The 26,530-nt window shown below is 40.2% G+C and overlaps 1 protein-coding gene across 1 annotated transcript in view; it reads left to right on the top strand.

Annotated features, from left to right (window-relative positions):
• Positions 1-5,146: 5,146 nt before the first annotated feature.
• NLRC5 (NLR family CARD domain containing 5) overlaps positions 5,147-26,530 on the top strand; it is a 161,728-nt gene continuing 140,344 nt past the window's right edge. Inside the window, exons 1-8 of the mRNA XM_075837146.1 lie at positions 5,147-5,439; positions 5,872-5,937; positions 6,039-7,749; positions 10,232-10,315; positions 15,931-16,014; positions 19,332-19,415; positions 21,627-21,716; positions 21,795-21,845. Coding sequence (XP_075693261.1) covers positions 5,148-5,439; positions 5,872-5,937; positions 6,039-7,749; positions 10,232-10,315; positions 15,931-16,014; positions 19,332-19,415; positions 21,627-21,716; positions 21,795-21,845 — 2,462 coding nt within the window. The 5' untranslated portion in view covers position 5,147. The remainder of the gene's footprint in view (positions 5,440-5,871; positions 5,938-6,038; positions 7,750-10,231; positions 10,316-15,930; positions 16,015-19,331; positions 19,416-21,626; positions 21,717-21,794; positions 21,846-26,530) is intronic.

Raw genomic sequence — 26,530 nt, 5'->3', positions numbered from 1 at the left:
ACTTCCGTGTGTTGCTACAGTTGTTAAATAAATGAAGGAAAAAAAAAACCACCACATTCACTGCAGTTTCTAAGCATCGAAACCGCGTGTCATAAGGATGGCATATGCTCGAAAATCATGCAGCCACGCACCAAACACTTATGACACACGGAACTGCAATGCGCAAAAAACGCAGTGTTTTTGCGCGCGTAAAAGGCACATTTTCGTGTGAGTAAGGCCTAAAGAAAATGCACGTGGCCACTGAAGAGCCAATAATGTGGTTTGCATCACATTCGACACAAGTTTTTGTATAACAAAAAATAAAATACAATGTTAGAATGTCCATCCATTCGCTTACGTTTTCACTGTATATTATCAGATCTGTCTGAAAAAAAAAATATATCCATTCGTTCAAAGGTAAGCATGATTTCCTTGTTAGAAGCGCTCGCTATAAATGTATGTCTACATATCTAATAGATTTCCGTTAACACAGCCCTCAGCAAACCAGATTATACTGAAATAATGGAGAACCACACACCAAGCCACGTCCTCTGAGGTGTATTGAAAATAGCACTTAGGTTAGTCATAAAATAAAAAGAAGAGTAACTTTATAATGTGAACCTTATATCTATAGTGCACCGTATTCACACTTCTGAATGCAGCAAGCATTGTAAACGCTGGATATTTTCAGTCTGGCTGCCATCCTTATATCCAGGGGCATGTATGCATGTAAGTAAATTTTTTCTTTGAGCCTACACTTACTATATATATATGTGTATATATATATATATATATATATATATATATATATATATATATATATATATATATAAAAAGAAATAATATTACATGTGTGAAGTTAGCGAGCATGCAGATTTTATTTAACAAAAATATAAATGAAAAGTCAAGAAAAGGCTATTGGTTTTGTGTTAGCTAGTTAAGAGTAATAACCTTTTTTTTTTTGTATTGATTTACAGTGAATTCGGAAAGTCTTCAGACCCTTTTGATTTTTTCCACATTTTTTCATGTTGAGGCCTTTTGCTAAAATTAAAAAAAAAAAAGAATTTTTTTCCCCATCATTCGGCACTCAATACCCCATAATGACAAAGTGAAAACAGAATGTCAGTAATGTGAAAAAATTTAAAGGGTCTGAAGAATTTCCGAATGCATTGTACAACCACAAGAGTGAATTTCTGTAACCTGGACTCCCAGAAATGCAGAATGGAGTCCTTCTACATGCCGTAATGAGCGCTGATTGACCAGATAGAAAATCATCCGGTACTCATTTAGCTCTATTTACATGAAGCAATCATCGAAACTCTATGTGACAGAATAATCTTTTGTGCGATCGTTCGGGCACATACAGTTTTATCATTGTCGGCAGCACATCCCGACAAATGATCAGCCGACAAACAAGATATTGTGGCTTGTTGATCATTGGTTGACCACCTGTCACTTTCGGTGAGAGAACAGAGAATATAGAGTAAGGAGTTGGGGAACATGTTATTAGGATAGGCCATTAATATAAGATCGGTAGGGGTCGGACTCCTGACACCTCCGCTGATCAGCTGAGTGAAGGGGCCGTGGCTTTCATCGCCACAGCCTTTTCCCACTTTACAGGCACAACACCATACACTTCCATAGCAGCTGTGCCTAGGATTGCAGTTATGGTCCCATTCAAGTGAATGTGACTGAGCTGCAATCTTAGGCACAGCCGCTATGAAAGTGTACAATGCTGTGCCTGGTAAACACTGAAGAGGCCGCAGAGCTGTGAAGTGTTTCCGGGAGTCGGACTCCGTTGATCTTATATTGTTGAATTATCCTAAGGATAGACCATCAATATAAAAGTCCTGGAAAAGGGGGTACTCTGTTATCGGGGCACTCTCTGGCTGGCACTGGTAATAGGAGCTTTCTGGGATTATTAATAAGGGCACTCTAGCACAGTTAATAGGAGCTTTCTGGCATCATTAATAGGGGCATTTTGGCAATGTTTATGGGTTGCTCTGATTGGCACTGTTTATGGGGAACTGTAACTATTATTTGAGTCAATTTGTCACTGTCAATTTGGACACTTTGGCTAGCACTGTTAATGGGCTCCCTCTGGCTGTCATAATGGGGGTATGGCCAGTTCTTTTCCCTCTGCAGTTTTTAGCCACCCGCGGTAAAAAAGAGCAGCATGCTCTTCCTTGCCACGGTTCCGCCTCTGACCACCCATTGAAAGCAATAGGAGGCAGAGAAAGCGTTTTTCGCTGTGTTTTTTTGCCCGCAGCAAGAAATTGCAGGCAGGTCAAAATCTGCTTCAAAAAAACCTGAAGGAATTTTGAGGCAGATTTCTCTCTTGTGTATCCTGTCGTCTCCAGTAGTTTATGCCATACATACATTTACAATAGTGTGGATTTAAAGTCCGATACCACACACCATAAAATGACAGCATGCAGCACTGAATCAGTTAAATAATTCTAATTTGAACAACTATAATTAAACGTTAAAGTGAAACTGAAAATATACTTAAAGTACAGCAGATTGTCTGGGCACCCAGAAGACAAAACGTTCTCTCTGTCCAGTTTGGAGACTGCACAAAAAGGAGAAAAAGGAAAAACTTTTTATTCGAGCACACCTTTCATTTTTTTGTTACTTGGACTGTTTGCTGCCAAAATGCCTAAAGATTCGATTATGCCACATGGTATAAAAAAAGGTCACACCCGTTAACGCGGGAAGGGGGTTTCCATCTCTCATTTACTTTCTCTTTCAATGTAATAATGATTTGGATGTGAAAATAGAGACCTGCTCCATAGACTTCAGAAAAAACGTAAATATTAAAAGTAAGTAAAAATCCTGTGTAAGTTATATAGTGTCGTATACAGATATGTATAGTTGAGGAATATATTGTGTATGTTGCGGGGCAAGTTGTAGTTTTTCATGGCACCATTTATTGTACCGCATAATGTACTGGGAAACGTAAAAAGTGATATTTGTGGGGTGAAATGGGCAAAAAAACAGCAATTACGCCATTTTTGGGGGGTTTTGTTTTTACGGCATGCATCAGGTGGTAAAAACTACATGTTCACCTTATTCTATTCTACGATTACCTGTCAAATATGAAAATGTTGCTGCAAATTTACAAAGAATCTGCAGCAACATTTTCAACAGAAAAAAATCTGCCACTTCTGAACATGGCCGGTGACCGAAAAACAGCAATTTGGGTGTTTTGCATTTCTTCTTTTTTACGGGGTTCACCGTGTGGGCTAAATAACGCTATATTGTAATAGTTCAGACTTCTACGAACACGGCGATACCAGTTATGTTAACTTTTGTTTTTTAAACATTGCTTTAAGGGAAAAATGGGAAAAGGGAGGTTTTTTGAACTTTTAATAATTTTTTTGTAACATTAAAAAACGTTATTTAAAGAGGCTCTGTCACCAGTTTAATACTTCTCTATCGCCTACCTAATCTAATAAATGGTTTGATGTAGATAACTACTGTTTTTTAAAAAAAAACAACATTTATTATTGACATAGTTCTGTTTATTTTAAGATTTATGTAAATTTTTTCTAAGTGCCCAACTGGGCGTTTTTCTTCGTTTCACCAAGAGGGCGTTGTAAAGAAAAGTGTATGACGCTGACCAATCAGTGACCAATCAGCGTCATACACTTCTCTTCATTCATGCCCAGTTTTATTCTCAGCACAGCTCATCTCCGCTAGAATCGCGAGATCACGCTGTGATGTCACTTACTCCCGCAGTTCCTTCACCGGAGCAACGGGAGAATATCCAGACATCGCCAGCAGCAGTGCCAATAGAAACTACAATTCCTCCCGCAAAAAAACAAGTCTTCACATTACTCCATTGAAGAAAGGCAGGGAGTGAAAATGAAAAATCAAAAAAGGGCATGGACTTTAAGGGATTAGGGGGTTAAAGGGGTTGTCCACAGACAAACAACTGATGACCTATCCACAGGATAGGTCCTCGGTATATGATCGGTGCGGGTCCGACACCCGCACCCCGCACCGATCAGTTGCTCTGGCTGCCTCCGAGCGCCGGATGTTATGAAGGGAATGCAGTAGTCGGAGCCGGAAGCAGATGGCTCTGACTACTGCATAGCGGCCGTGACTCAGAACTGCAGCTCTGCTCCTATTCACTTGAATAGGAGCAGAGCTGCAGCTCGGCCGCTATTACGTGACCGGAGCCATCTGCTTCCAGCATGGACATCCAGTGCCTGGAGGCAGCCGGAGCAGCTGATCGGTGCGGGGTCTGGGTGTCGGACCCACGCCGATCATATACTGATGACCTATCCTGTGGATAGGTCATCAGTTGTCCGTCCCTGGGCAACCCCTTTGACCTTTTAAGTACAAGCATATTTTTGTTTTTCCCTCCCCACCTTCCAAGAGCCATAACTTTTTTATTTTTCCATCGACAAGCCGTATGAGGGCTTGTTTTTTTCCCGGGATGAATTGTATTTTTTATTGACACCATTTAAAGTACCATATAATGTACTGAAAAAATAAGAAACAATTTTTTTGCAGGGTGGAATTGGGCTTTGATTTTACGGCATTCACCGTGCGGTAAAAACTGTAATATACAGCTGACATCTGCAGCGTATGGAGCGGGCTCTGCCCGTGAGTCACCTCCATATTTCTCAACCCCCATCATGACTCTCATGTACGTCATGATTGGTTAACATTGATGGCCTATCAATGTTTTATTGATGGGTGTTTGACCTTCGGGACCCTCAACGATGAGCACAATGAATGGGGCATGGCTCATCTGAACAAGTGGCTGTACTGTTCATGGTACTGCAGCTCATCCCATTCTGTCCCATTCAAGTAAATGGGATGAGCTGCAGTAACATGCACAGCCACTCATCTGGACGAGCTGCTGCTCCTACGTAAACAATGACCGGCCCATTCATTGTGCAGGTTTCCTTGAGGTTGGATCCCCATGATCAAACATTGATAAGGATAGGCCATCAATATTGAAGTCCCAGAGAACCCTTTTAACAAAAAAGTAGAAATGATCTGGGGCAGTGTGTGGTGGTTATATTAATAATCAGCAATGGACTCTGCAGACCATGTAGCATCATTCTAAAAACTCTGAAAAGGTTTTTACATATGCTAGGAAAAAAATAAAAAATTTAGTGTCAAAATCCATCAATTTTTTTTACAGTGTTAGGATGGAAGACGCGGAAGCACAAGACCAAATAGATATCATCATGCCACAGCTGGTGGACTTTCTTTGCCAAGATGTAGACTGGTTGGTCGGAAAGGTACAGGCCTTGGTGCCTAAAGTAGAACTTGATCACCATATACCAACAACCAACGACGACAAGGAAAAAGTCTCCGCTATTATTCAGATGCTATGGAAATATTACACAGATGCCTGGAAGACACTTATAGGGACAATCTGCATGGAGTGTGCACTTCCGATGGACCTTGAGGTTCCATTACTTAGTCTAACAGGAGAAGGTTAGCAGCTAAAATTTAAATTTTATTAAATGTTTGATAATGCTTACTATGAGCTATCTTCATGTCTCTTAATTTAATGGGGGATGTTTGAGATGAGAAAAAAAGGACTATTTCGTTTTTTTTCAGGAGCAGCTTCATACTTGACCATGCGCTTTGTCTGGTATTGCAAGCTCAATGCCAGTAAAGTATATAGGGCTGAGCTGCAATACCAGACACAGCCAGTGGACAACAGTGGGGCTGTTACTTTTCTAGTCTCATTCAACCACTTTAAGCTAGATGAAGATGTAATGAAGAAAAATACCAAAATGCTTGACTAAGATACCTAATAAAAAAAATACACGAACAGGCCAATAGAAGGCTGTTCGTGTATCACTTAAAACATATAGTACAATTTTAATAATGTCAATGTAATATTCAATTTTTATACTTTAGGGTCCAGTGAAGTGTCTTGGAAAAGCTCTTTGTCATATAAAGAAAGCAAACAAAAGAGACTACAAGGTAATTCTTGAATATCTGGGTGCTACCAGCCCAATGTAATTTACATTATACTTTCATGCTCACAGTTAATAAGTTAATAATTTTTTTTTTTTTTTTTTTAGAATCTGTAGAACGGTACAAACAGCAAATAAGAGATTCCTTGATGGAAAAGTATGGGTTTAAAGATGTAAGAGATCCTAAAGGGCAGTGCTGCCCAATGTTTGTCGAGCCATTGATAAAAAACGCTAAAATGGCCAAGGAGAAACATAAAGGTAGAAGTGAACCCGAAAAATCCTCAATTACAGAAGAAATCTTCGATATTTCAAAAACAAACAATCTCTTCAGGAGAACCAGCTTAGTTAAGACACATGTTATTCTACTGGTGGGTATGCCTGGCACTGGTAAGACAATGTTGACTCGTAGAATCTGCTACGACTGGGCACGTGGAAAATTCAGTCAGTTTATGCTGACTTTTCTATTTGAGTTTCGGCAGCTAAACCTGATCAAAAGACATTTTACTCTCAGGGAGCTTCTATTTGATTTGTTTCTAAGGCCAGACCTATATTCAGATGAAGTCTATGACTACATCATTAAGAACCCCATGAAGGTTCTTATCCTATTTGATGGCTTGGATGAGTTTTTAGGACATTTTACAGTCAACCCTCCAACTACTAAACACGACATTTCTCAAAAAACGTCCATCTCTCAATTGTTCACAAACATCTTTCACGGTACAATTCTACAAGGGAGTACGGTCATCGTCACATGCAGGTCAAAAATATTAAATAACCTTCCATTAGACACTATAGATCATGTAGCCGAAGTTCTGGGCTTCGACAAAGAAAGAGTCCAACTATATATCGATGACTTTTTCTACTTGAATCCTTTGAAAGACAAAGTCTTATCTTATGTAAGAGACAATATCAAGTTAATGCACATGTGCTTTGTTCCTGCTTTATGTCACATTATATGTGTTTGCTTGGGACATTTACAAAACACTTTAACCGAAAACTCCCAACTTCCACAGACAATGACCCAGTTCTACGTGAAAATGCTGATTATTTTCATTCAGAAAAGAATGACGCAATCTATGGAGGAGGCAACCATATTGAAATCATTCAGACCTCTCATCCTTGAGTTGTGTTCTGTTGCACTTTACGGGCTTGATGATAACAAGTCTATATTTTACACTGGACACATTTCTGAGGACCTTCAGCGTTTCGCTGCAAGTCATGGACTTCTATCAATTTTTGATGTCAAAAAGTTTGACAGCTGCACTGATGTTGGCTATTCCTTTGTACATCTTAGTTCCCAAGAGTTTTTTGCTGCATTGCACTTGATGATCAGTGAGACAGTAACAGAAGATAAACTACAAAAAAGGCTGTCTCTAAAGTCAAAGTGGACCTCGAAGCAAAACACTAAGGATGAGCTCACGGATAATCTTCATATATTCCTCTCTGGGCTGTCATCCAAGGATTGTCAGATATTCCTGTATGAGTTAGGAGGCCACAAGAATCTGATACTAAAGAAACAAAACGCCATTATAGAATCTCTCAAGAGACTGGCGGACACCCAACTCACCGGGCCCAAGCTGATCGAGTTGTGTCACTGCACTTATGAAACTCAGAATGAGAATCTGGCTCAACATGTTGGGGAGTTTACAGCTACGAAATATGAGCTACGAAATTTTAGGATTTCTCCGGTTGATATGACTGCTTTGATGTTTGTTGTCAAACATGGATCGTGTTTAGTTTCATTAGATTTTGCTGGATGTCCAATGGAGCTGGAGTGCTTAGACATTCTTGGAACATGTAAACACATACAAACTCTAAGGTAGGATTGTAACTACAAAGGTCAAAATTACAGCCTGTTTTTCTCAAACAGCTGGGCCGCAGTGCCACCTAGATCTACTTCCTTATTGCCAGTGACATCATGTGCTACTGAATGATGACATCATGCTCTATGGAATCTATATAAACTATAACTATATACTATAACTAGTACAATTATTCATTTGTATAGTTGCCTAACTTTGTCTATTGTCATTTACACTTATACATATGCTCTTATGCTGCAGGGTGGCCTAAAGCCCCTTAGGCATAGGGACCCACTTACAATTTGCAGTCTCTTTAACCCCCTTTGCTATGGCAATGCTGGAGTAACTTCTTCAGTAAAACATGCCACAGCGTTGATGAACATACAAGCTACAAGCCAGTCATTTATTTTTTTTTATCACTGGGACAAATACAACAATGACCAGTAAGTCATAGCACCAGTTAGATGCCATTATGATTCTGGCATATGCCCATAGTTGATTTTTATTTAATATATTCCGTGCTGTAAGAGGCACAAAGATATCCTTATGGGGTTATATATATTGCGCCAGTCACGTCTATGGGCTGTGTCTGGTATTTTAGCATTCACTTTGATGGGACTTAGCTGCTAGACAGAGTCTATGGACAAGAGTGGCGCTCTTTCTGAAAAAAAAATAAAAAATATCAGACAAATCCATAGCATTTCGACTTTTTAAATGTATAAATGTTTTTAAGAACTACCATATATTGCTGGGAAAATGCTTTGTCTGGTATTAACGCATTGTTTTGTAATATACTGAAGAGAGAATAACCATTGCATTACCCTTCAACCACCAATTGCACAGTAGGCAGGATCTCCACTGCCCTATGGCACGCAGTGGTACAGCAAATGTGATCATCCAGGTTGTCCAGCCTCGATAGCGTTGTTAATGTGCATTTAACTGCAAATTGGCCATAATCTTGTGTCATTATCACATAGGCTTGCACTCAATATATAACTCAATGCATTCCAATGGACTGCACAACTTAGGATGCCGGACATCATCACACACCAGAATTTGTTCTGTAACCCACATGCATTAGTTAGCTGTTGGCTAAATAAGTGTTTGGCCGACAACTATCTATCTCGACTAGGTCTCACATGTATGTTCATTTCAATGGGAAGTGGGGAACAATCGACTGTGGCAACAAAGGATCGGCATGTTGAAATCCAACATATCTGACCCCTGTTTCCCCCAACATCTACCGTCACTGGACAGTCGGGAGCCACCTATACATATTAGATCGTTGGCCGATCCTGCTTAACTACTTGCCGTCACAGGACGAGAATGCTCGCCCTGAGCGGCGGGTGCTTCGTGCATTAGGACGAGCATTCTCGTCCAGTGTGACAGCCATGTCCACGCGCGATCAGTAGTGGGGCAACAAAGAAACCTCTTCTCTCCGCCGTTAACCCCTTGAATGCCGCAATCAAAGCTGATCACGGCATTCAAAGTAAATAAGAGGTAGGGGGACTGCCCTTTGATCGCGTCACAGAAAATCCCTGTGACGCGATCAAAGCCCATAACTTGTATGGCCAGACAGCCTAGGGTCTATTGAAGGACCCCAGGGCTGTCTGACCATATTTCCTGTTGTTAGGGCATACTGTGGTATGCCCTAACAACTGGCTGTGTACAATCAGTACACAGGAAAAAAAGTTACATTAATTTAAAAAACTGATGTTAAATGAAAAGAAAAAAGCGAAAAAATACACAGAAATACAATTTTTTTTACAATAAATAAACTTAAATAAAGTCCCAAAACATGAAATAATAGAGACATGTTTGGTATCTCCACGACCGTAACAACCTGTACAACAAATGTATAACATTATTTATGAAAATCCGTGTATGGTGTAAAAAAATAAAATCATAAAACTGCAGCGGAACTGCTTTTTTTCTGCATTTTCGCCAAAATAAAAATTTATATAAATTAAACGATAATGTATTTGTACCAAAAAATTTTACCTACATAAAGTGCAACTCGTCCCGCAAAAAACAAAGTCTCCTACAACTACGTCATACAAAAAATAAAAAAGTTCTGAGCGTCGGGATGCAAAGAGGGAAATATAAAAAAAGAATTCTGTCCTCAAGGCCAAAATTGGCCGTGTCCTTAAAGGGGTTGACAGTGGATTTGGGAGACTTTGATCTAATGTGCATTGCCAACTTTGGTCTGATACAGAAATGTGTAATTATTTAGGCTGTTCAGAAAAGCAGGAGATGTGTTTCCTGACATTGTAGGGCTGAAGGAAGTAGTCTGTCTTCTCATGTGATTACGCTAGTTAGGTATGGAATAGGCAACATCATGATTTAATAGGACGTTAGATGATAGGCATGGGTAACATTTTCGACAATAGGATACAAGAGGGTGCTGCAGTAGATGGTATACCATTGCTCTAGATTGGTCAATGTCTTATTTTCTTCTATGTGAAGCTCATACTTTAGACTTGTTTGTCTTTGTCTTAGTTTCAGAAACCAAAAGTACGGTGACTTGTTTGCACAAGCTCTTTCCCCTGTTATATCTGGAATGGAAGATTTGAGGAAAGTCAGGTACTTTACAGACCACATGTCTTCTATCTTCTTCATGGGGTTTTCCCATGAGAGACATTTATGACATATCTACAGCATATGTCATAAATATCAGATAGATGCGGGTCCCACCTGCACCTATCTCTAGAACGGCGCCCCATAAACCCCGTTCCAGCTTTGTCTGCTCTCGCTGCCTCCCGGCCACTTCCTGGTTATATGGTCGGGAATTATGAAAAGAGCATAGCCCCGCTGAGCTACGCTGTTTCCATAACTCTCATAGTAGTGAATGGCAGTTATGAAAGCAGTGTATCATGCGAGCTAAGCTGTTTCCGTAACTACCATTCAGTTCTATGGGACTTACAAAAACAGCGTAGCTCAGCGAGCTACGCTGTTTTTGTAACTCACGACCATATAACCTTTTTCATGGTTGGAATTCACCTGATTCAGCCGCAACACAGAGCGGCAGAACAGGGTTTAGGGGCCCCCGTTCTGGAGATAGGTGCAGGTCCCGGAGGTGGGACCCGCATCTATCTGACATTTATGACATCTCCTGTGGATATGTCATAAATGTCTCTCATGGGAAAACCAATTTAACAACTTTTTATGCTTTCAACTATTATCAAATGATGTTTCTTGTCCTTGCTGTGCAGGAAATACAGTAATGATATTTTGCTTTACACGGCATGCTGATGGTTATATAATGTGTTTGGCCACCTTTACACAACTGAGAAATGCATACAGAACTCTATGGAACTCTCTAAACACTGCCTTGTCTTGAAGGAGGGGAGAGCAGCAGTCATTCTCTTCCTAGATACTTTAGGTGGACTTACACTTTCTAGAGCAGGGGGCTCAAACTCGGCCGGGTAAATGGGCCGCACATAAAAAAAAGAAGTGAAGTTGACGGGCCGCATTACTTTCAAATTTGATACAATACAAAATTATTGTTAATCAATTAGTTATTTGAACTACTATAACAACAGTACATTACTATAATAATACTACATTACTACAATACTACATTACTATAATACTGCATTACTATAACAATACTACATTACTATACAAATACTGCATTACTATAACAATACTACATTACTATAATACTACATTACTATACAAATACTGCATTACTATAACAATACTACATTACTATACAAATACTACATTACTATAATACTACATTACTATAATACTACATTACTATACAAATACTGCATTACTATAACAATACTACATTACTATACAAATACTACATTACTATACAAATACTACATTACTATAATACTACATTACTATAATAATACTACATTACTATACAAATACTGCATTACTATAATACTGCATTACTATAACAATACTACATTACTATACAAATACTGCATTACTATAATACTGCATTACTATAACAATACTACATTACTATACAAATACTGCATTACTATAACAATACTACATTACTATAAAAATATTACATTACTATAACAATAGTATATTACTATAATAATACTACATTACTAAAATACTACATTACTATAATACTACATTACTATAATGCTACATTACTATAATACTACATTACTATAATACTACATTACTATAACACTACATTACTATAACAATACTACATTACTATAATACTGCATTACTATAATACTACATTACTATAATACTACATTACTATAACAATACTGCATTACTATAACAATACTACATTACTATACAAATACTACATTACTATAAAATATTACATTACTATAACAATAGTATATTACTATAATAATACCACATTACTATAATACTACATTACTATAATACTACATTACTATAACACTACATTACTATAACAATACTACATTACTATAATACTGCATTACTATAATACTACATTACTATAATACTACATTACTATAACAATACTACATTACTATAACAATACTACATTACTATAATAATACTGCATTACTATAATACTACATTACTATAACAATACTACATTACTATAATAATACTACATTACTATAACAATACTACATTACTATAATAATACTGCATTACTATAATACTACATTACTATAACAATACTACATTACTATAATAATACTACATTACTATAACAATACTACATTACTATAATAATACTGCATTACTATAATACTACATTACTATAACAATACTACATTACTATAATAATACTACATTACTATAATAATACTACATTACTATAACAATACTACATTACTATAATATTACATTACTATAATACTACATTACTATAATACTGCATTACTATAATAATACTACAATGCTATAATACTACAATGCTATAATACTACATTACTATAATAATACTACATTACTATAACAATACTACATTACTATAATACTACATTACTATAATAATACTACATTACTACAATACTACATTACTATAATACTGCATTACTATAACAATACTACATTACTATACAAATACTGCATTACTATAATACTGCATTACTATAACAATACTACATTACTATACAAATACTGCATTACTATAACAATATTACATTACTATAACAATAGTATATTACTATAATAATACTACATTACTAAAATACTACATTACTAAAATACTACATTACTATAATACTACATTACTATAATACTACATTACTATAACACTACATTACTATAACACTACATTACTATAATACTACATTACTATAACACTACATTACTATAACAATACTACATTACTATAATAATACTGCATTACTATAATACTACATTACTATAACAATACTACATTACTATAATAATACTGCATTACTATAATACCACATTACTATAATACTACATTACTATAACAATACTACATTACTATAATAATACTACATTACTATAATAATACTACATTACTATAACAATACTACATTACTATAATAATACTGCATTACTATAACAATACTACATTACTATACAAATACTACATTACTATAACAATAGTATATTACTATAATAATACTACATTACTAAAATACTACATTACTATAACAATACTACATTACTATAATACTACATTACTATAATACTGCATTACTATAACAATACTACATTACTATAATATTACTACATTACTATAACAATAGTATATTACTATAAGGGCATGGCCACACGTGGCGGATTTCCTCCGCAACTGTCCGCATCAATGCCGCACAGAATCTGCGTTGCAGATTCTGCGGCGGATCTGCCCAAAATGTGCAGAAAATTGATGCGGACTAGCTGCTGCGGACTGCGGGAAAAGTGCTTCCCTTCTCCCTATCAGTGCAGGATAGAGAGAAGGGACAGCACTTTCCCTAGTGAAAGTAAACGAATTTCATACTTACCGGCCGTTGTCTTGGTGACGCGTCCCTCTTTCGGCATCCAGCACGACCTCCCTGGATGACGCGCCAGTCCATGTGACCGCTGCAGCCTGTGCTTGGCCTGTGATTGGCTGCAGCCGTCACTTAGACTGAAACGTCATCCTGGGAGGCCGGACTGGAGACAGAAGCAGGGAGTTCTCGGTAAGTATGAACTTCAATTTTTTTTACAGGTAGCTGTATATTGGGATCGGTAGTCACTGTCCCGGGTGCAGAAACAGTTACTGCCGATCGCTTAACTCTTTCAGCACCCTGGACAGTGACTATTTACTGACGTCTCCTAGCAACGCTCCCGTCATTACGGGAGCCCCATTGACTTCCTCAGTCTGGCTGTAGACCTAGAAATACATAGGTCCAGCCAGAATGAAGAAATGTCAAGTTAAAAAAGCAAGACGCATCCGCAGCACACATAACATGTGCATGACAGCTGCGGACTTCATTGCGGAAATTAGAATCTCCAGTCAATGGAGAAATTCCGCCATGAGTCCGCAACCAGTCCGCCACTGCTCCGCAACAGACAGAGCATGCTGCGGACACCAAATTCCGCTCCGCAGCCTATGCTCCGCAGCGGAATTTTACGCATCGTCTAAACGAACACTGCTAAATTAAAGTGGAAGTCAATGGAGAAACGGCTCCGCTGCGGATTAACGCTGCGGAGTGTCCGCAGCGGAATTTAAGTGAAATTCCGCCACGTGTGAACCCAGCCTAATAATACTACATTACTATAATACTTCATTACTATAATACTACATTACATTACTATAACAATACTACATTACTATAATACTACATTACTATAAGGGTATGTTCACACGGCGGGGGTCCGTAACGGCTGAAATTACGGGGATGTTTCAGCCTGAAAACATCCCCGTAATTTCAGCCGTACCGGCATGTGCAGGCGCTTGAACGCCGCGTCAATTACGGCCGTAATTAGCGCTGCTATTCATTGGAGTCAATGAATAGCGGCTCCAATTACGGCCAAAGAAGTGACAGGTCACTTCTTCTACGCGGGCGTCTATTTACGCGCCGTCATTTGACAGCGGCGCGTAAATATACGCCTCGTGTGAACAGACAAACGTCTGCCCATTGCTTTCAATGGGCAGATGTTTGTCAGCGCTATTGAGGCGCTATTTTCGGGCGTAATTCGGGGCAAAAACGCCCGATTTACGTCCGTAAATAGGCCGTGTGAACATACCCTAATAATACTACATTACTAGAATACTACATTACTATAATACTACATTACTATAACAATACTACATTACTATAATACTACATTACTATAATAATACTACATTACTATAATACTACATTACTATAATACTACATTACTATAACACTACATTACTATAATAATACTACATTACTATAACACTACATTACTATAATACTACATTACTATAATAATACTACATTACTATAATACTACATTACTATAATACTACATTACTATAACAATACTACATTACTATAATAATACTACATTACTATAATAATACTACATTACTATAATACTACATTACTATAATAATACTACATTACTATAATACTACATTACTATAATAATACTACATTACTACATTACTATAATACTACATTACTATAATACTACATTACTATAATAATACTACATTACTACATTACTATAATACTACATTACTATAACAATACTACATTACTATAATACTACATTACTATAATAATACTACATTACTACATTACTATAATACTACATTACTATAACAATACTACATTACTATAATAATACTACATTACTATAATAATACTACATTACTATAACAATACTACATTACTATAATAATACTACATTACTATAATACTACATTACTATAATACTACATTACTATAATACTGCATTACTATAACACTACTACATTACTATAATAATACTACATTACTATAACAATACTACATTACTATAATAATACTACATTACTATAACAATACTACAATACTATAATAATACCGCTGCTTATTTTAACAATCCAGTTTTCCAGTTTAAGTGTCGCTACACGCATGTGTACCATTATCTAGACCAGATTTTCTGTGACAAATTTGAAGTTCCATCATATCCTATATATGCTGACCATGTTCTTTGAGAGAACCACCCATCTAGAAAGTCATCTTTCAATGCAATTTTTTCAGGTCGTCTCAAAGAGGTTTCATGGCAATTGATATAACAATATCAACTCTTTTTGTGCTTTTGTTCCTTAGAGTGACAGCGGGGCGGCTGACAGTGGATGGAGTCCAGGCTCTGATGCAGTCTTTCCTTTTCTGCTCTGCACTACAGGAAATCAAGTAACTGCCTTCTTCTGTACTTTATGAAATACGTGTTATCCTCTGTATCTAGTTTATGTGCTGAAGTAAGCCCTGAAGGCCTGTTTAGACCATGCATTGCTGGCCGAATACACACAGTCTTTTTTTTGTATATTTGATTCTTGCAAGAGCATTATATATATATATATATATATATATATATATATATATATATATATATATATATATATATATATGTATATGTATGTATATATATACAGTATAAACTAGTATATATATATGTATATGATATTTATATATTATATTCTTGACTGTGACAACATAATACTAAAAAAGGACAATGTTTACCATGTAGGCAACGCGTATGCAAATTCTTGTTCTATTTATTTATTTATTTGTTTGGTTTTCTCATTAGTTTTTATTAATGATATAGAGGATGGGATTAATAGCACTATTTCTATTTCTGCAGATGACACCAAACTATGTAGTATAGTTCAGTCTATGGAAGATGTTCATAAATTGCAAGCTGATTTGGACACACTAAGGACACGTTCAAATGTGGCGGAATTTTTCCGCTGCAAATGTTGGTGCAGATTTGGGGCAATTACGCAACGAATCTGCACCAACATTTGTATGATTGACAGGTAATTCAGCCGTTGCAGATATCACAGCGGACTTGCCACAGATTTTAGTTTTTGCATTGCAAAGGCTGAAATCCGCAGTGAAATTCCGCTTCTTCTCCGCAATGTAAGGAGCATGCTGCGGAGGGAAAATTCTGCACCGCAGCCTGATTTCCGCACAGTTATTTTCTGTAACGTCTGAACTAACTTTCCTAAAAATGTATAGAAACAAATGTAAAAAACGGCTGCTGCAGAATTCCACTGCGGACTGTCCGCAGCGGATGTCAACAGCAATTCCGCCATGTGTGAATGTACCCTTAGTGTTTGGGCGTCCACTTGGCAAATGAGGAATAATGTAGATAAATGTAAAGTTATGCATCTGGGTACCAACAATTTGCATGCATCATATGTCCTAGGGGGAGCTACACTGGGGGAGTCACTTGTTGAGAAGGATCTGGGTGTACTTGAAGATCATAAACGAAATAACAGCATCCAATGTCAATCAGCTGCATCTAAAGCCAGAAGAATACTGTAGTGTATTAAAAAAGGCATGGACTCACGGAACAGGGATATAATATCACAGAAAAGGAAGTATTACCATGGGATCATTAAAATAATACAGCAGCGTCCACTAGCATTTTTGTTCTATAGCATTTTGTACTTTTTGTGCAACTGATTCTAACTGTGCACAGTAATTGACAGGCTGCTGGAGATCCAGATACACAGCAGCGAGCAGTAACTTAGTGCTGAGAGGCGCTGTAAGGCCTCATTTACACGAACGTATTATACGCGCGTGCGACGCGCGTGCTTTGCACGCATGTCGTACGCACCTATATTAGTCAATGGGGCTGTTTAGACGATGCGTGAATTGCGCTCATTGCGTGTGCGCAGAAAAAAACTCACGACATGTTCTATAATCGTGCGTTTTTCGCGCACTCACGCACCCATTGAAGTCAATGGGTGCGTGAAAACCACGCATGCCGCACGGAAGCACTTCCGTGCGAACTGCGTGATTCGCGCAAGAGCTGTCAAACTCCTGAATGTAAACAGAAAAGCACCACGTGCTTTTCTGTTTACAAACATCCAAACGGAGTGTCAAATTCGAGATGAGCGCCCCGAACTTCACCGGGTTCGGCCAAACTCGTTTTGACCGAAACCGGTAAAAAATGTTCGGGTACGCGACGTCAGGAGACAGTCACTGTCCACGGTGCTGAAAGCGTTAAACTGGTTCAGCACCATGGACAGTGACTTCCGCTCCGAAAATCCATGAACCTGTAAAAAAAAAAAGACGTTCTGACTTACCGATAACTCCGGTCCGACCTCCCGGGATGACAGTTCAGTCAAAGTGACAGCTGCAGCCAATCACAGGCCAAGCACAGGCTGCAGCCAATCACAGGCCAAGCACAGGCTGCAGCCAATCACAGGCTGCAGCGGTCTCATGGACTGCGGCGTCATCCTGGGAGGTGGGGCCGGATGACAAGAGAGGGACGCGTCACCAAGGCAACGGCCGGGAGCCCGGACTGGGGGAAGCAGGAAGTTCTTGGTAAGTATGAAAGTCTTTTTTTATTCACAGGTTGGTGTATATTGTGTTCGGCATTCACTGTCGAGGGTGCTGAAATAGTTACTGCCGATCAGTTAACTCTTTCAGCACCTTGGACAGTGACGGGCGTCGACTAGCCTCATCAATATGATGGCGGCTGCGCGAAAATCACGCAGCCGCGCATCATACACGGATGACACACGGAGCTGCCAAGTGCCTTTTGCGCGCGCAAAACGCAGCGTTTTTTGCGCGCGCAAAACGCACACGCTCGTGTAAATGAGGCCTAACTATGAGTTTACTGTATTCTTTGATCACTCCTATTAGCTAAACGGCACACTATTTTTTTGTGTTGTATTTGCTAATAGGAGAACGGACCTGTTCCTGTAATATGTTGACCTGACTTAGGGAAGCGTTTTTAGTTGACAGATCCATTTTAAGGGTATGTTCACACGCCCTATTTACGGACGTAATTCAGGCATTTTACGCCTCGAATTACACCCGAAAAAACGGCTCCAAACCGTAGGCAAACATCTGCCCATTGAATTCAATGGGTCTTACGGTGTTCTGTGCAGACAGGCTTTTTTTTTACGCACCGCTGTCAAAAGACGGCGCGTAAAAAGATGGCCGCCTCAAAGAAGTGCCTGTCACTTCTTGGGACGTAATTGGAGCCGTTTTTCATTGACTCCATTGAAAACCAGCTCCAATTACGTCCGTATTGGACACAGCGAAAAACGCCTGCAATTCAGGAGCTGTTTTTGCCTGAAAACAGCTCCGTAATTTCAGACGTAATTGGCGTTGCCGTGTGAACATACCCTAATAATTAATCATTCATTTTAATTTGTGGTGGTTTGAAACTCTTGTTATCAGATTTGAATCAGTTTTGACCAGTTACAGAGCAAAAAGTTTATATATACTGTATATATGTATGTATGCTAAGCAATTCTGTCAGTTCTCTGACAAAGTAAAAAGTTATATTAGCACCTTATATAAATGTTTTAATCTAGATTGCAGTAAACCTAAAGTTTCTATTTTATTTCACTTTATCTTATGCGTGACGTGTTTTCATTAAAATATTGCCGTAATCATATCTACACTAACAAGATGTAATTGTAACATTGTTTATACATTAATTATTATATATATATATACACATTATTACTTTTTTTATTTTCTTCTAGCTTGCAAAATAACCATCTTAAGGTTGAGGACATGACTTTATTAATTGAATTATTTTTAAAGATGGAGCAGTTGAGAGTTTTGGAGTAAGTAACATACAAAACATTTGTGCTATAAATTTGTAGTTTATGATTTATTAGACCCAATTTTTATGAAATCCTCAATTTTAAAGGCATCTCCGTAAACAGCTCATACCCACTGGCAAGATTATGTTTGCAATAGAGGCCATACAACACTGCTGTTGGAGTGGTGTTGGAAATTACTAAGGGTATAATCACACGCCGCAGATTTGTTGCAGAAATGGTTGAAGATCAGTCTTGTTCATCTGAATGGGGTAGTTTGACCGGCATTCACATGGTTTTCTGCAAGCCCCATTTAGACGAATGGGCAGTCGTTGAGATTTCTGCAAAAAAATCTGCCGTGTGTGAATATGCCCTTATAGTCAAACTGAAACTCCAGTAAGAACCAGTTTTCTATTATACCTGCGTTGCAGATTCCGTTGCGCCTTTGCCTAAAATGTGAAATAAAATGCTGCAGATTTGTCGTTGCGGATTCAGGTGAAGAGTTCTTCCTGCTCTCTTAAAACATTCCATCTCAGTCTGGCAATAGACCTCGAAACAGATAGATCCAGCCAGAATGATGAAATATCCTGTTCGTGAAAGCAATCCGCAACACACATAACATTTGCGGATTTCATTGCGTAATTTTGCAACTCCATTGAAGTCAATGGAGAAATTCCGCCACAAGTACGCATCAAGTCCACAACAGCCAGTGTATGCTGCGGACACCAAATTCCGCACCGCAGCCTATGGTCCGCAGCGGAGTTGTCCACAACGTCTGCACGAAGATAACGAAAAAGGTGTGGAAACCAAAAGGACAGACTGTCTGCCTCGGATTTCCAGTGCGGACTGTCCGCAGAGGAATTCCACAGCAATTCCGCCACGTGTGAACGTGCCCTTAGTCCCATAGACGTAGCAATTATTGTTCACCATCATAAAATGTTGTCCCTGGTCCAATATGTCCATGGTCAGTTTAAGATATTTCTCTTAATGTCTCAGCACATAGATAATCCTCGCTGCCTATCGAAGACTGACTGAAAATGGGTGACTGACCATATATCAACTTGTGAGGCTGTCAATCCCAAACACAATAAAGGCGCTCTACTAATACTGGCACACCATAAGGGCAGTGTGCCAGTCTTTCCTCCAGTGCAGCGTGCTTCGGATTTATCAATAGGGTGAACCGCCCAGTTTTTCCATTACTTTTTGAAAAAAGGGGAGCGGGGCTTTATAAATATGCCAGCTAGCTCACATGCCATATTTAAAAAATAAAAATAAATGCATTAATAAAAAGTTTAAATTGGTCATTGTGCTCATCTTTTATGGAAAATAATACGTTTATTATTGCACCAGATATACATAAAGAGGATGTTGACTAATCTGCATGTAAAGAATAGCAGAAGTCATAGACCGGGAGATCCATAACTAACTGTCAGCCATCTCTATCTGATTCATTTTTTCTGCAGTTATCATTGTATCAAGTTGATGTGCTGAAATAAGCCCATGCTTTCCTAGCCTGATCCAGACATTTTTTTCCCGTATATTGGATTCCTGTATAAACATCACATACACAGTATATTCTTATATTGTATTATATATTTGACTGTAACAACATAATATTAAAAAAGGCAATGTTTACTATGTAGGCAACCTAGATGTGAACTTACAGTACAAGGGTTGTCTAGTCATAAGAAATTGATGACCTATCCTTTGGATCAATATCTGATCGGTGGGGGTCCGACTACCAAGATTCCCGCCGATCAGCTGTTTTGAAGGGGCCGAGACGCTTGTACAAGTGCTGCTTCCCCTTCATTACTGTCACTGCTCGTACTGTGATTCGCTGACACACTTGTAGTGGCGGTTCACAGTATTATAGCCTTTTCCCATTCACAGTACAAGCAGATCAGGAATAAAGGGGAAGCAGCTCGTACAAGCGCCACAGCCCCTTCAAAACCGCTGATCTGCGGTTTGCTGATAGTCGGTCCCTTACTGATCAGATATTGATGTCCAATCCTGAGGGTTAGTCTTAAATTTATTATGACTGGACAACCCCTTTTAGTGAATGTTTGGGTTTCCCCATTAAAGTCATTTAAGTGGGTTGACGGGCATTCACATGGAGGAGAAATTAATAATTGACTGTTCATGTATGCATTATCGACAGCAGATCGCTGTAATTAACAGTAGTATATATATGAGTGTTCACAAGTAATAATTATTTCTTTCTGTTCTATTCCCCAGTCTTAGCCACAATGATATAAATGCAATGGGTGTTCTTAAATTGCTGAAAACGGCTGTTAATTGTCCCAGCATAACGGACATTGAGATAATGTGAGTAGTAGTAGTTATATTCTGATAAAAATAAATGTAATAGATATGTATAATTACTTTTCCATTTTTGATCAACAGAGGGGACTCTGCCACAGCCATTTTCTACTCGAAACATTCAGAAATTATAAGGTAAATTATGAATGTCGGTGCAGAGACTTACTACTGATTCAAACTCAAGTCCGCAGCTTGCCATTACGTTGCAGATTTCCTGTAAAGCTCCGTTCAGATCTGCATCAGGGCTCCGTTCCGTCAGAGCGTTCTGTCGGAACTGAGCCCTGACTGACACAAACGGAAACCAGAGGTTTCCGATTCCATCACCATTGATTTCAATGGTGACGGATCCGGTGCAAATGGTTTCTGTTTGTCTCCGTTGTGCAAGGATTCCCTCGTTTTGGCGGAATCAATAGCGTAGACTATGGTATTCATTCAATGGTGATGGAAACAGAAACCTCTGGTTTCCGTTTGTGTCAGTCAGGGCTGTGTTCCGACGGAAAATTTCGACGGAACATCGGAACGGAGCCCTGACGCAGATGTGAATGCTGCCTTACACCAGCAAATTTTGCTGTGAATTTGCAGTGGATCCGCCATGTCTGAACTTACCCTTGTATATGCAAATACCAACGTAATTTGAAAGCTAAAATATACAAATGTGACACGTCACAATAATGAGCCTAGTAAGGGCAAAGTTCACATCTCGTTTTTACTGTACGTCTGACGTGCACGTTTTGACATTAAAAAAAGTGTCAAAACGTGTACCACAGCGTGTATATTTCTATGGTCAGGACGGATGCCCTAATGGTGTCGTTTGTGCATATGTTTTGTGTGCTTATGTTCTATCCTTTTTTTTCCCTATGTCCTTAAAAGCATGGTCTGCTACACTTTTCAGTACTCTTCCAAAACGTATATCACACGTATAAATTTTTATTTGTATTGAAATCAATGGCGACGTATGGATGACGTATGCAATCTTAAACCCTACTGTTAAGGATCTGCCAGGCACAGCTTCTGTATCTATGCCCATAGGTAATCAGTCTGCACCTGCTTCTATGTCTGTGAGACTGACTCCATCTTCCACCACTCAGGATGGCAGGCTTAGGAGTCGGAGAACCTATCACAGCCTGGCCAGACGGAGCTAGCTCCCGCCCTCTGTCTATTTATACCTGCCTTTCCTGTTCCTCCTTGCTTGTGATTCTTCTCGTTTGGTTTCCTGGCCCTGCTGCAGCTTCTTGAACTATTTGACCCTGCTTCATATTGACCCTGGCTTACTGACTACTCTCCTGCTCTGCATTTGGTACCTCGTACACTCCTGGTTTGACTCGACTCGTTCACCACTCTTGTTGCTCACGGTGTTGCCGTGGGCAACTGCCCCTTTTCCCTTGCTTCTGTGTACCCTTGTCTGTTTGTCTGTCGTGCACTTATTGAGCGTAGGGACCGTCGCCCAGTTGTACCCCGTCGCCTAGGGCGGGTCGTTGCAAGTAGGCAGGGACTGAGTGGCGGGTAGATTAGGGCTCACTTGTCTGTTTCCTTACCCCCATCATTACATAATCACAAGCCCATATACCTAGTCTACCCTGGTCCCTCACACTACTATGGACCCCCTTGAGACCCTGGCTCAGCAAATGCAGGGTCTCTCCTTACAGGTCCAGGCCCTGGCTCAGAGGGTCAACCAGCCTGACGCTACCATGGTAGTGCCCCTCACCTCACCTCTTGAACCCCACCTCAAGTTGCCTGACCGGTTCTCAGGGGACCGGAAGACTTTTCTCTCCTTTCGGGAGAGTTGTAGGCTCTATTTTCGCTTAAAGCCCCACTCCTCAGGTTCTGAGAGCCAGCGGGTGGGAATAATTATGTCCCGGCTCCAGGAAGGGCCCCAAGAATGGGCCTTCTCCTTGGCTCCTGACGCCCCTGAACTTTCCTCCGTTGATCTTTTCTTTTCTGCTCTCGGACTCATTTATGACGAAACTGACAGGACTGCCTTTGCCGTGAGTCAGCTGGTGACCTTACGTCAGGGTAAGAGACCTGTTGAGGAGTATTGCTCTGACTTTAGGAAGTGGTGCGTAGCTTCTCGGTGGAATGACCCTGCCTTAAGGTGCCAGTTTAGGTTGGGTCTGTCGAACGCCCTGAAAGACCTGCTAGTTAGCTATCCCTCTTCTGACTCCCTAGACCAGGTTATTGCTTTAGCGGTACGACTTGCACGTTTTGACATTAAAAAAAGTGTCAAAACTTGTACCACAGCGTGTATATTTCTATGGTCAGGACGGATGCCCTAATGGTGTCGTTTGTGCATATGTTTTGTGTGCTTATGTTCTATCCTTTTTTTTCCCTATGTCCTTAAAAGCATGGTCTGCTACACTTTTCAGTACTTTTCCAAAACGTATATCACACGTATAAATTTTTATTTGTATTGAAATCAATGGCGACGTATGGATGACGTATGCAATCTTAAACCCTACTGTTAAGGATCTGCCAGGCACAGCTTCTGTATCTATGCCCATAGGTAATCAGTCTGCACCTGCTTCTATGTCTGTGAGACTGACTCCATCTTCCACCACTCAGGATGGCAGGCTTAGGAGTCGGAGAACCTATCACAGCCTGGCCAGACGGAGCTAGCTCCCGCCCTCTGTCTATTTATACCTGCCTTTCCTGTTCCTCCTTGCTTGTGATTCTTCTCGTTTGGTTTCCTGGCCCTGCTGCAGCTTCTTGAAATATTTGACCCTGCTTCATATTGACCCTGGCTTACTGACTACTCTCCTGCTCTGCATTTGGTACCTCGTACACTCCTGGTTTGACTCGACTCGTTCACCACTCTTGTTGCTCACGGTGTTGCCGTGGGCAACTGCCCCTTTTCCCTTGCTTCTGTGTACCCTTGTCTGTTTGTCTGTCGTGCACTTATTGAGCGTAGGGACCGTCGCCCAGTTGTACCCCGTCGCCTAGGGCGGGTCGTTGCAAGTAGGCAGGGACTGAGTGGCGGGTAGATTAGGGCTCACTTGTCTGTTTCCTTACCCCCATCATTACATAATCACAAGCCCATATACCTAGTCTACCCTGGTCCCTCACACTACTATGGACCCCCTTGAGACCCTGGCTCAGCAAATGCAGGGTCTCTCCTTACAGGTCCAGGCCCTGGCTCAGAGGGTCAACCAGCCTGACGCTACCATGGTAGTGCCCCTCACCTCACCTCTTGAACCCCACCTCAAGTTGCCTGACCGGTTCTCAGGGGACCGGAAGACTTTTCTCTCCTTTCGGGAGAGTTGTAGGCTCTATTTTCGCTTAAAGCCCCACTCCTCAGGTTCTGAGAGCCAGCGGGTGGGTATAATTATGTCCCGGCTCCAGGAAGGGCCCCAAGAATGGGCCTTCTCCTTGGCTCCTGACGCCCCTGAACTTTCCTCCGTTGATCTTTTCTTTTCTGCTCTCGGACTCATTTATGACGAAACTGACAGGACTGCCTTTGCCGTGAGTCAGCTGGTGACCTTACGTCAGGGTAAGAGACCTGTTGAGGAGTATTGCTCTGACTTTAGGAAGTGGTGCGTAGCTTCTCGGTGGAATGACCCTGCCTTAAGGTGCCAGTTTAGGTTGGGTCTGTCGAACGCCCTGAAAGACCTGCTAGTTAGCTATCCCTCTTCTGACTCCCTAGACCAGGTTATTGCTTTAGCGGTACGACTTGCACGTTTTGACATTAAAAAAAGTGTCAAAACGTGTACCACAGCGTGTATATTTCTATGGTCAGGACGGATGCCCTAATGGTGTCGTTTGTGCATATGTTTTGTGTGCTTATGTTCTATCCTTTTTTTTCCCTATGTCCTTAAAAGCATGGTCTGCTACACTTTTCCGTACTTTTCCAAAACGTATATCACACGTATAAATTTTTATTTGTATTGAAATCAATGGCGACGTATGGATGACGTATGCAATCTTAAACCCTACTGTTAAGGATCTGCCAGGCACAGCTTCTGTATCTATGCCCATAGGTAATCAGTCTGCACCTGCTTCTATGTCTGTGAGACTGACTCCATCTTCCACCACTCAGGATGGCAGGCTTAGGAGTCGGAGAACCTATCACAGCCTGGCCAGACGGAGCTAGCTCCCGCCCTCTGTCTATTTATACCTGCCTTTCCTGTTCCTCCTTGCTTGTGATTCTTCTCGTTTGGTTTCCTGGCCCTGCTGCAGCTTCTTGAAATATTTGACCCTGCTTCATATTGACCCTGGCTTACTGACTACTCTCCTGCTCTGCATTTGGTACCTCGTACACTCCTGGTTTTACTCGACTCGTTCACCACTCTTGTTGCTCACGGTGTTGCCGTGGGCAACTGCCCCTTTTCCCTTGCTTCTGTGTACCCTTGTCTGTTTGTCTGTCGTGCACTTATTGAGCGTAGGGACCGTCGCCCAGTTGTACCCCGTCGCCTAGGGCGGGTCGTTGCAAGTAGGCAGGGACTGAGTGGCGGGTAGATTAGGGCTCACTTGTCTGTTTCCTTACCCCCATCATTACATAATCACAAGCCCATATACCTAGTCTACCCTGGTCCCTCACACTACTATGGACCCCCTTGAGACCCTGGCTCAGCAAATGCAGGGTCTCTCCTTACAGGTCCAGGCCCTGGCTCAGAGGGTCAACCAGCCTGACGCTACCATGGTAGTGCCCCTCACCTCACCTCTTGAACCCCACCTCAAGTTGCCTGACCGGTTCTCAGGGGACCGGAAGACTTTTCTCTCCTTTCGGGAGAGTTGTAGGCTCTATTTTCGCTTAAAGCCCCACTCCTCAGGTTCTGAGAGCCAGCGGGTGGGTATAATTATGTCCCGGCTCCAGGAAGGGCCCCAAG

This window comes from Rhinoderma darwinii, chromosome 9, assembly GCF_050947455.1.
Source record: "Rhinoderma darwinii isolate aRhiDar2 chromosome 9, aRhiDar2.hap1, whole genome shotgun sequence".
NCBI classification, from domain to species: Eukaryota; Metazoa; Chordata; class Amphibia; order Anura; family Rhinodermatidae; genus Rhinoderma; species Rhinoderma darwinii.
The sequence above is the reverse complement of the archived record's forward strand: the minus strand, read 5'-3'. Positions and strand labels throughout refer to the sequence as shown.